Source organism: Haliotis cracherodii, unplaced genomic scaffold (assembly GCF_022045235.1).
Source record: "Haliotis cracherodii isolate W230 unplaced genomic scaffold, xgHalCrac1.p SCAF_3, whole genome shotgun sequence".
Taxonomy (NCBI): Eukaryota; Metazoa; Mollusca; class Gastropoda; order Lepetellida; family Haliotidae; genus Haliotis; species Haliotis cracherodii.
Genome location: NW_027266286.1, coordinates 17089060 through 17101537, shown reverse-complemented (window position 1 = coordinate 17101537; position 12478 = coordinate 17089060). Strand labels below are relative to the sequence as shown.

Genomic DNA, 12478 nt, shown 5'->3' with positions numbered 1-12478 from the left:
CATTCATTCATTCATTCATTCATTAAAACATCGGTTCATGAGAATCAATACCTGTATATACACAAAAGTTCCGGACGCTGATGAAGACGGATGATGTTCCAATTATGAAGGCCAGGAGATCAGTGAGAGACGTGATGGTGATACCGATACCCGCCGTGGCAAAGGTCATTCCCATCCTTTCGGACACGGACTTGTCTTGGTGAGGGTAGGTCTCCGCCCAGCTGGACATCAACAGGAACATGTCGTCCACACCAATACCTGTGGTAAAATCAGTTTCAAATAAAAGCAATATAACCCTTTCCACATTCAAAAGATACCTCCGTCAAAAGCAGAGTCGATCGTACGATTCCGACTATATAATGAGCATGTGTTTATGAATCACAATCAAATGCAAAGGCAAGTCAATTCAGTTCAGCTGAAAAAACACCCACGGGAACATATGGTATAATTCAAAATAGGGAATTGCATCGGACATCATTCATGTGACTGAGCTTTATTTAACGTTATTGTGAAGTAAATGATGTCACAAGGAGCGTTCTACGTGTATATTGTAGATATGCAGATACCTAGGACCAGAAATGGCATCGTCCCAACAATGTCGACAAACTTCATTCCACACAGACTGACAAGACCAAAGGCAGACGCTATCCCCATTCCAGCTGCTAGAACACCCGCCCAGGACGCCCATGTCCTCGATGACACCATGTCACCACCAGCGACAATTGTTGCGTACGCGATCATCAACGTGAACGTAATTGAGAAGTAAGTGATGTCGCCGCCAGTGTTGGCATTTAGTTCCTTGTCCAGTGACTGCGATGTGGCATAGTTGATGGTTACGTTGTCAGGTCTCAAGCTTGACATTACTTTAATGAACTCATCTTCCCAGGCAACCGCTGCAGCACGAAGGGTGTCCGAGTCCTGCCTCAGGTGGAAGGTTACTTTCAGGTATCCTGCTGAAACTAATTTACCTTGGTTTGCATGGACTTTTCCTAAGATTTGAGATAAATCTACATTGTTCCACACTGGATAAGTTATGCCAACGGCTAAAGACTCATTGAATGTATCCCCAGATCTATAGCAGTTTCCATCTTGTCTGGCACATACATCAGAGTATGCATACTCAATATTGTTTTGCGTTACATTTATGTTCTTGATATAATCTATATAGAATTCTATTGTAGACATTGAGTCAATAACATTTGTAGCTGAAAAAATAACGTCTCCATACAGATCGGATTTTGTCAATGAACGAGGGGAGTAGTTGTTGCCGGTGTCGTCTTTAAATACGGCCTGGGTCTTCTCTCTGTCCTTGGACGCCTGGCTTCCCACTGGGGTATACAGAGTTTCTGTGTCCGACTCCGACGTCAGTTTCAACATCCCGCAGCTCAGACCAGCAGTCACGAGTAATGACAACGCGATCAGCTTGACAGGATTGGAGCCAATCAGGATTCCAAGAGTTCTGAATCGGTTCTGGTACCATGTAGAGACACGCGAAAAACAATCCATGTTTTTATTAGATTGACGTCCCTGTTCATCTGTAATTAAAAAGTGAGAGATGTGTTTATCAATTAACAATCATACAATACTGAACAAATTCAATGAAGACAGCATTGACTAATGGATTTCAACGTGTGTCAATCTGACGTTTCCATCGTTTTCATACACACCAGTTGTATCCAGAGAAAACAAAATGTGTTTAGAGTTTACCTTTCAGCTATGTATCAACGAGAAAATAAGATACAGTATTTAAACACCCATAAAACAGTAAAACAATTCTAAAAATATAACAGATTTTATGTTATTTTAAGGGCATTTCAATTACAGAACTATTTAAAACATGGACTATAAACCATCAGCCCTAATAGGATTTTTTTACGTGATCACCCTGGTTACTTTTATGTATGCCTTAACCATTTTAGCCATAAATAAAAAGATACTAACTGTCGAAAACCTTAAAATTCTGGTTGATGACATTTTCCCCAATCAGTATGGATTTATGTGACACTATGAGGTGACAACAATTTAAAATACTCTAAAAAGCATACATACATGCAGAATATGCTTTAGTTCTCTCAGAGCGCTATCATCGGCATTAGAGGTACAGCATTAATTCATCAACATTTTTATCACTACATGCAAATATACTATGTATATCAACAGATTTACCGAGCAGTGGCTTCAGTAAATAAACATACAGGGTTAAAGGGTTCTGTTACGAGACATATTGATGGGGTAAAATAACAGCATTATAATTTTACAAAATTTGGATCATTTTCTAAATGTTCCTAATCTTTTACTTTAGGGATACATTAAGGAGGTTCATTCTCACCAGGTTGAAGTGATATTTAATGGATAAGTCATGTGTGGCTAATATCGTCACAATAAAACAAAAATAGAGAAAACAAATTGAGAAGTGACATCCCGTCGTTACAAGAAAACCTGGCATAAGCACATTTTAAGGACTTTCCTATGTGGGTACCACACAACACATGCCAACATGCGGTGTCTGCTAAAAAGGCTCGTCAACATAATTAGACCCAATTACAATGTGGGAATGACATAAATATCACTTACCCATGTCACCGCCTTGTCTTCCAGAGGTTTAGAGATTCCTCCTCAAAGAAAGTAGGAGTTCTGAAGCAAGAAATCGAAACGAATATCAATATGTAAATAAACTTGTCACGTGATATTTCTTGAACATCTAACACTCGTGAACTATGTCGTTCATTTCAATGTGAAATGTTCGCGATTCGCCTCGTGCTAATATTTCTTTTTTATACATCTGGTAATGTAACAATGCAGTATGTGGTCCACGTCCTTGTATGAAAAGTGACGAGGGAGTTGATTTTGGTGGAAATTTCTCTTGTCTTGTCAGATAACATGATTATGACATCAAGCACAAATGTCAACTTGTATGTGTCACTTGAAAAGAGACAACGGCCAGGTGTTCCATATGGGATGTTTTTTTCTTACTGTTCTTTGCCTGAAATCAAGTGTTATTATTTCATGTAACCATAGGATACCCTCAGATAATCATATGTTGTGGCAAAATACCATTTTTACCTTCTCGGCTTGCAATATCCCTCATTACTCGCAATAGTACATTCGATTCTGCTTTGGCAGAGATTTCTTATGAATATGGAAAGGGTTTTGTCGCTTATATTTACTTTACTTATTCCTTTTACTGCCAATTTTATCTATATGTGGAGCACATTTCATACTTTCGTGTGAAGCAGGGGCGTGAAGTGCACATACGATTTTTATGAATTCGGTTATTTCTAACCATATTGGTAATAAAAATAACGTCACCATTTCTTTCTCGTATGTAACCCCTCGGTTAATACCTTTAAAGACAACTAACGGCGTAAGGTATCAGTTAAATAGGAAAACATGTCGTCATGTACAGATTATCATGATACATTGAAAACTGAATTGTGATCGATATTATTTATCAACCCTCAGAATAGACACAGTCGGTTCTATTTCTGAAGACAGGAATATTTTTATGTGATATGACACTTTATGGCACCTAAACTTGAATTGTCATGTAAATTCAGTTCTATATACATAACACTAGGCGAACATAACCAGCAAGAAGTGGTTGGAATAGAATATATAGTGTTTGTCTCAAAATGTTTGCAAATGTTTCCGTAAAATAATACCATTAGCTCATACAATGACAGCTCTAACACAACATATACATTTAAAAAGTTGTTGTTTTCAAAATCAATAAAACTTACCAGTATCCCCTCAGACTGGGAAAGAAGTGTTACAATTAGTAATACAATATCGTCTAATACGATATCGTGTTTTACTTTCCTTTCAGTATTGCAAACCTGTCACACAATCCATCTGTTACACCTATTGGCCAGTATCTTGCCTGCACTGCAGACGTTATCAAACACTGGTGATTAATGACCTCACGTGTTTAGCAGCCCTAGACCAGGAAGTTTAACACACATTACATTTGGATGACGTTGGTGGCCTTACCAGAATCTGAATATTCAAATCGGCGTTAAACCAAATTCACTCACTCACTCACTCATACGTGATATGAAAATCGATTTATATCCTTTAGCGTTTGTACATCAGAATATACGTACCGTCAATCTGCAGACACTTCTTGCGTTGAGGGACGAAATGATCACATGGCTGTGATTTCATAGAAATAATACAACAAACACGATAATTATGAATTCGTAAGAACAACAGCCGCAGCCTTTCCAACAGTTTCCATAGTGACATGGTGATAATACATTAATGATGACAAAGACCGTATATATATATACACATAGTAATTAGATAACCAGACCAATGGGGCTCACAACTGAAACAGCAGATATACAGAAGAAAATAACCAAACTTCAGATGCCCAAATCTTTATGAAAATATTTGAACATAACATCTCCTTGTGCACCTACACAGTGTATGGCTGATGAGGAATAAAACATACCTTTTCATTAAGATAATCTTCCATTTTTTTGTTTATGAGTAAACAAAGAGTATTGAAGAACTGTATGATTTACCGAGGTTGAGTTCCGCGAAAACGTGAGTGTAGTACTTGGAAATGTACAATAGCCTAGTGCACACGTCATGTGACAATCTTATCTAATGTAAACATGTTTTAGGAAGCTTTGAGATTACCAGTAAATTTAGAAGTGTAATAAATCAGTAATCAGTAATACGTAATCAGTAATACATGATTTTGCACGAAAGAAAATTGATAACATTGTTATTTCCATGTTCTTAAAAAAAATAAAAAATAATCAGACTTATCTTGTCAGACGGTCACGGTTAGTAATATAATCCATTTTTTTTAAAGATCGCGGGAAAAATCAAACCATAGAATTCATACTTTCAAATATTTACAATGCGTTGTGCCAAGATATTAACTATCTTTAATTCTCTGTGACATAGAATAGATACATTCGCTTCCTTACTTACACTTCATCTAACTGCTCAGCGTTATGTACATATATTACCCAAAAGGGCAAGGATATTAATGCAATCATTTCCAGTTACTAGTATTCTCACTGAGCATTTTGGGACTCTATGCTGCTTGGCTAGTTCACGTCTATTGCTCCATTCTTACAATGTTTGCGAAAGGCCCATTGCAATGAGTCGTAATATTAGCGCATTGTCGAAATTACGCCTGTTATAAAGCCTATATTATCACAAACATATTGTGAAATCCTATGTGGTAATGTTTCCAAATAAATGGTGTTTCCTGTAATGAATAAAGTGGAGTTGTATTTTCACCTAAAATGTGATTAGGTTGGATTCCCTGTATGCACATGATAATATTTTTTTTCTTCTAAATTTATAGATATTTGAGAAAGCACACAAAATGTATTATAAAATTGTACTGTATCAAAAGATTTATGTGGAACGAAAAACCTTTGTAAGCTTCATATCAATAGTAAAACAAAAATCTTCGTATTGCTGTTCTATGTTTTTAAAACTACAAACATAAACTGTTTCTAATGACAGGGAAATAAGAGGATTTATGTAGACCAATAGTCACGTTCAATAGCTTTCAACCACATTCTTTTGAAAACATGAGCTGAACTGAAAAACATTAAGAAATAATTTTTCTATCAGAATATTAAATGATATTGATCTAGTTGTATGAATTGCAAAGTTGACAGACGATTATCGCTTTCTATTTGCTTATCAGTGTTGAAAAACACTTCATAAAAACAAATTCTACATACAAAAATATATTATCAGTATTACAAGAAGCAAGTTTGATGATGTAATTGTGAACTGACATAGCTTCAATAATCATAATTTAAGTTTTGGTCATTTGAACTACGAGTGACACCATATCAAAGAAAAGGCACGGTCATTTCAAACAGGGTATTCATAGTAATAATAATACTCACCCGGGACCTCCTCAGAACAGATCCCCAACACCCCTAACTCACCTCCCTTACATGGATGAAAAAGGATGACCTACAATCAAAATCAGATTCTGCTTGTCGAGTCCTTTTCTAATGATATCGGCATGTCCTTTAAACTCGACAAATGCAACATGCTTCATTTAACATCGTGTATTACCAAAGCTGCTGATGTTTGTGGTATGACGCAACATGAATTGTCATCACGACAAAGTGTGTATGTTGTGTGGCATGATAGTGATTGTGAAGAACTGAAACGTGAAAAATATGATACCCTTAATATGTTTAGGATCACTGGTGACTTTACTTATCATCATGAATTTAGACGTTTAAGAAATATGTATAGATACGTGATTATGAAGACAGTACTGTTATTAATCTTTTGTCGAATTCATCTAACTCTGAGGTATTTTGGAGTAATATTTAGAATCTCATGTGTCAAAGGGATCATTCTATATCATCCATATCTACATATGAGTGGTTGAACTATATTGAACATTACTGATTTTGATGTTGATATTGATAACCTAAATAATGCCGAAATGTTTATTTCAGAAAATGTTGATGCTGTTTGCAGCTCTTGTGATGGCTGCGATATTTGAAATAGTTATATTACATATGAAGAGGTTTTGAATGCTATAAATGATTTGAAAGATGGGAATGCAGCAGGTCCTGACGCAGTTCTTCCACATATGATTAAATGTTGTAAAGCTATTCTTATTCCATATTTAATCGTGTTGTATAACACTATATTGCAGAGGGGACAGCACCCAGAGGATTGGGCTCGAGGTCTTCTGAAACCACTTCATAAGAAAGGGAGCAATGCTGACGTTAATAATTATAGGGGTATTACCCTTAGTGATATATTTGGTAAAGTTTTTACATTTATTTAGAACAAAAGACTAACTTTGTTTTGTGACATATTTTAAAAGCTTCCATAATCTTAAGCTGGCCTCCGGACTGGATATAGCACAGTTGATAATATTTTTGTTTTGCAGAGTTTGATTCAAAAGTACTTATCTAAGACAAATGAACGATTTATTGTTTATTTGTTGATTTTAAAAAAAAAAGCCTTTGATTGTGTAAATCGTAAATTGTGGTATATTTTGTTAAGAAAAGGTATACATGGTAGAGTTCTTGTGGTAATTAAAGATATGTACTCCAAAGTTACATCAGCCGTTAAGTTATCTAATTATGAAATTACATGTTTCTTTGATACTTTAAGTGGTGTCAGACAGGGATGTCCATTGAGTCCTCTGTTGTTTTCTTTATCTATTGTTGAGCTAGAACTTATTTTGCAATCTTCAGGACAGAGAGGTATTTTTGTTGGACAGGACTTTCTGTTATATTTTGTTGTTATTATGTGCAAATGACTTATGTTTATTTGATGACAGCGGTATTGGTCAGCAGAGAAAGATTGATATACTTTAAACATTTTGCTTGAAATGGGAATATAAACTTGGATAAAACTGAAATTTTAGTTTTCAGGAATGGTGGCAAACTCAGAAATACAGAGAATTGGAAATTTGGAAACATAAATATTAAAGTTTCTACTTATTACAGCTACCTGGGTTTAATATTTGCAAACCGTTTGTGTTGGACTTCGGGCATCAATACCCTGGTGAAAAAGACTAATAAAGCTCTCTTTGCATTGAAGCAAATAAGAATTCGTTTTAAGAATATCCCTATCTCCGCCTTATTTAAGATTTTTGATATGCAAATAAATCCCATATTGTTGTACTCGTCAGAAAACTGGGGTTTTAACAAAATGACAGCAGTTGAAAAATGTCTTTTGAAATTTTGTAAGTTTGTTTTGGGTCTTGGAAATCATGTAACAAGTGTAGCAGTACGAGGATATTGTGGAAGATATGGATTGTATGTTGATCATCATAAAAGGTGTATAAAATATTGGTTTATTATATTTACCTAATACTTTTAAGTTACTTTTGAACGTTGAATTCTATATATTCCTGTTACGATCTGGTGAGCTACCCTTGACGAAAAAATATTGGTAGACGCTGTGGTGTGGAATATTCTCAAAGACTTTGTAATTATTGTGACATGCAAGCTGTTGAAGATGAGTTCCATTTCATGTTAGTATGTCCATATCCTGCATTGAAGAAACAGATATTTCCCAAAATATTATTGTCATAACCCATGTTTAAGAAAATTATACTCTCTAGTGTCATGTCATGCATGCATGTATATACAACTCTCTATTTGTTAGACAAAACGCACATCTGTCTCAAAATTGATTTTTGTAATGTATTGTACGTTGGCCACTGAAAAAACTTTGAATCATGCTTCATTTGAAACGTGGCAAGGTCGAAGAGGAAGGATCAGTCAGTTTACTTGGGGGAGGAGTTATTGACCATCTCGTGGAAGGTCAGGCCTATACGTACTTAGGGATGCAGATTAGGGACAAACTCAAGAATGCCCATATCAAGGACAAACTTCGGGCAGAGTACAAATGTAGACTGAAGAAAATCTGGAGTTCAGAGCTCAACGCTCGCAATAAAGTCAAAGTCACAAATTCTTATGCTGTACCCGTCCTTTTGTATTCTTTTGGAAACAAGAAATTCAGGATATTGACACCCTCACACGAAGAATCATGGCAGACAATATATCCCACCACCCTCGCTCTTCTCTCAATCTCTTATATTTACCAATTATGATGGGTGGGCGTGGTCTGATTAATGTGGAGGCTCTTCATGATAGAATTGTTTTGTGCACGTTTGCACACATTTATTTGTCTGATGATCCTCTTGTGAAGCATGACAAGTCTCACGATGAAAACAAGGCATTCAACAGTTCTCTAAAACGAGTAAAGGATGTGGGACATAATATCGATGTCAGTCTTGATAATGTTGGTGGTTCTGTACTGCTGGACGGTACAAAAATGAGCGTCAGGATCATCCAAGCGATCAAATCGGCCATGACTTTCTGAAGGACCACTGCATCGAGCTTATGTGCAGTGTGTTGAGAAGATAACCAACTCTGCAGAGTCCTTCGCTTGGATGAGGTCGGCTGGCCTGAAAAGTGAAAAGAAGGCTTTCTGTTTTCTGCTCAGGACCAGTCACTTCCCACTCGAAACCGTCAATGTGTGATTTTGCATCAAAATGTAAATATGAAATATAGATTATGTAATGAATTTAATGAGACTGCCCAGCACATTGTCCGTGGATGCCAAGCTTTGGCACAAACCCAGTATCTTAAACGACATGATGGTGTAGCTCGATCCTTTTATTGCCGTCTTCGCCATGCTTGTGGTTTTGAGACAGAGGCCCACCCATGCGGAATATGTAGAGGCCGTCATTGAAAATGATAAATAGAAAATTCTTTGGAATAGGCCCATTTACAGCCTAAGACGTATCCAGGCCAACAAACCTGATCTGTTTATATCATTGAATTTTCTGTCCCCTTTGACACTAATGTGATTGACAAGATTGAGCAACATGGCAACTATGCGGACCTCACTTTCGAAATGTCACGCTTGCATCCCAAGTACCAAGTTGTTTTCGGTGCCTCAGGTTTGGTACCTCCCTATCTGTTGACTCACATTGGGAGAATACCCTGGTTTACTACCCGGAATACAGCCCTTCTGACAATCTGGGTAATGCAGAAGGCTGCAGTGGTGGGGAGTCTTCACGTTCTCCGAAAAGTTTGGGTGGGTTTGACTAGGCAGCGCTTCCTGGGAGAAGTCCCATTCGCTGTCTGGGCTGCGTGTAGAGGGGGCAAGGGCCCTGAGCTGATGATGAACCTTACCGGCCTGACTGTGCCAGGATCACCCAAACCCTCTTTGCTGCATTTTTTTAATTTTAATCTGTTAATAATAATAATGATGATGATGAGGACGATGATGGCTTAATACACTCTTAAAAAACAGACACACAAGGCTAGATTTGTGAGGAAGGAAAATATGCTCTTTAAAACAAAGCAACGCAAAACAGATATTTTTGGCTATAAAAGGAAAATTAGCCGACCAAGAGGTGCAAAATGAAGAGGTTTAATGTGTTATAGTGTCAGTGACAAATTCCCCAGATCAAAATGATCACAAGAAGGACATGGAAACTATTAGTCGGGAAACACGTAAGATTCGGATAAACGCACCCAGTGCATTAACAAAAGGGCCATGGAGCTGCACCTTGTACGGTTCCTTGTATAAATGTATTTTCCTACCTTTCTTTTTTTGAGGAGTATACATTTATACGAGGAACCGAACAAGGTATTGAGCCAAAATGTTGTGGAGACAACACTTGGTGATTGCAGTCGTCCCAGTTATCGGTACATAGGAAATGTCCAAGGTGAGGGTCAGCTATCATCAATAACGCGTATGTCCCCCGGTGGAATCGATAGCGGCCTGACATCGCCTGCCCGTCTATCCAATTCATCCCACGGGTGCTCTATCGGGTTCAAATCCAGGAATCTGGAGGGCCAGGGGAGAACATCAACATTGTTGTTGTGTAGAAAGGCTCTTGTGATCCGTGCTGTGTGCGGTCGAGCGTTGTCCTGCTCGAATAAAGCGTTGACGTTGGCTGCAATTGGGAGGATGTGTGGTAGGAAAATTTCGTTCATGTATCGTTGAGCCGTATGATTGCCCTGGATATGAAACAAACCTGTCCTGCCATGATGAGAGATAGCCGCCCATATCATAACGCTACCCAGACCAAACCTGTCCACTTCCTGTACGCAGTTTCCTGCGAATGTTCTCCCCGACGTCTGTAGACCAGTGCTCTTCCATCCCATCGACGGAGGAGAACTCTTGATTCGTTGCTGAACCAGACATCTCTCCATCGCAGTTGAGGAAATACCCTGTTTATTGTTGACGATGTTGTCGACTCAATATGACGCGTCGAACAGGACGTCTTGCTCGTAGACCTGCTGCTCTTAAACGGTTTCTTGCGGTCTGGTCGGAGATTCTGCGCTGTCCGGGTATTTGGGATGCGGTTGAGGATGCTGTGGTTGTCCTTTTTACGTAGGTGGCGCAGTCGGAATTAGCGATCTTGGGCAGGGGTGGTTACTCTTGGTCGTTCCGACCTTGGCCTATCACGTGTTGACCCATGCTGTTGAAATCGATCTCATAGCCTTGTGATGGTGCTGGTGCTACATAAAAAACCGTGGCAACATCTGATCGTGATTCACCTGCCTGCAAGCGGCATATGACGTTGTTTCTTTGCACTTCTGTTAATCTTGGTACTGTCAAAAACCCTGCACTTTATTACCGTTCAAAGTGAGGCTGTACGTGCAGTGCGTGCAGCTCCATGGCCCTTTTGTTAATGCACTTGGTGCGTTTTTCCGAATCGTACGTGTTTCCCGACTAATGGTTTGCATGTCCTTGCTGTGATCATTTTGATCCGGGAAATTTTTCACTGACACTATAACACATTAAACCTCTTCATTTGGCACCTCTTGGTCGGCTAATTTTTCTTTTATAGCCAAAAATATCTGTTTTGCGTTGCGCATGTGTGGCTGCTTGTAGTAGTCCGGATTAATGCCGAATTTATAGTGCTAACCCACTGAGATGCCATGCCGCAGTTTAACATTAACACCCCACTCAGACACAGTATACTGACTCCGAGCCTACCTATGTGTTTATGATTGTATTATAGTTGAAATGCTTAAATACTCATTATCTGATATCAGGCCTTTCTTGTTACAAGTTTCTATCGAGTTTTTGATACAGGTGTCTGGACGAAATCTACTATTATTGCATTATTCAAGAATGGAAACGTAAATAAAAGCGCCCAAACCCTTTCCATTATTCATAAGAAATCTCTGCTAAAACAGTTCATTGTTACCATTCCGACTATATCATGAGTATGCGTTTATGAATCGCTATCGAACAGTAATTATACCAGGTGTCCTCGAAGCGGTGAGCGTATCAGAAATACATGTAAAGACAAATCCATTGATCATATGAAAACCAAAAGGGGAACATGTGGTACAAGTAAAAATGAAATGGAATTGAACTTGACATTAGTTTTTGTCACTGAGGCGACACATTTGGAAATGTTCTCCACAGAATATTTTAAACAGAATGCAGAAATTCATTACGTTCCAACTGAACAAATCTATCTAATAATGTAAAACAAAAGGGAGAATCACATACATATCGCAATAGGCAATAGGTTTTTTTTCAATTGATTTTTCATGCTGCGTGTGTGTCCATGTGGCTGTCTGTACTAATGATATAAATATTTTTGAACCAAATTTTATACGATTCAGAAAACAGTTCCATTTGCAGATGAAACCTTGCAGTCCCGAGAAATAGATATAAAGATCAAGCACTGTAACATGAGTGCCGAGTAAATATATACTATGCCTGTAAGCAAAACATGTTCCAGAACTACATTTGAAATGATTGTTTCTAATGATGTTTTGTCGACCTCTGTTTACACAATGACTCAGTGTCGGGATAGCAACGGTTGCTAGGAAGTTGTTTTCCTGGAACATGTGATATCGATTGATTTGTGATCTACAGGATAATGATATGACATATTTACGACGCCTCTATCGTTATTACCGCAGCGCAAGTCAGGTTCCCTTGACACCTAATATCCTTCTCTTCAAGTTCTCTT

General features: G+C 38.0%; 1 protein-coding gene across 5 annotated transcripts in view; it reads right to left on the bottom strand.

Annotated features, from left to right (window-relative positions):
* LOC139474947 (patched domain-containing protein 3-like) overlaps positions 1–12478 on the bottom strand; it is a 63548-nt gene that overhangs the window by 5298 nt on the left and 45772 nt on the right. For 2 of the 5 annotated variants that reach the window (XM_071258145.1, XM_071258148.1), the window contains exons 2-4: positions 2575–2634; positions 567–1535; positions 52–258 (exon numbers count right to left, since the gene is read on the bottom strand). In XM_071258145.1, coding sequence (XP_071114246.1) covers positions 52–258; positions 567–1535; positions 2575–2578 — 1180 coding nt within the window. In that variant the 5' untranslated portion in view covers positions 2579–2634. Of the gene's footprint in view, positions 1–51; positions 259–566; positions 1536–2574; positions 2635–3740; positions 3850–4103; positions 4188–4453; positions 4564–12478 lie in introns of those variants that run through there. The other 3 variants (XM_071258146.1, XM_071258147.1, XM_071258144.1) reach the window with 3 other exon arrangements.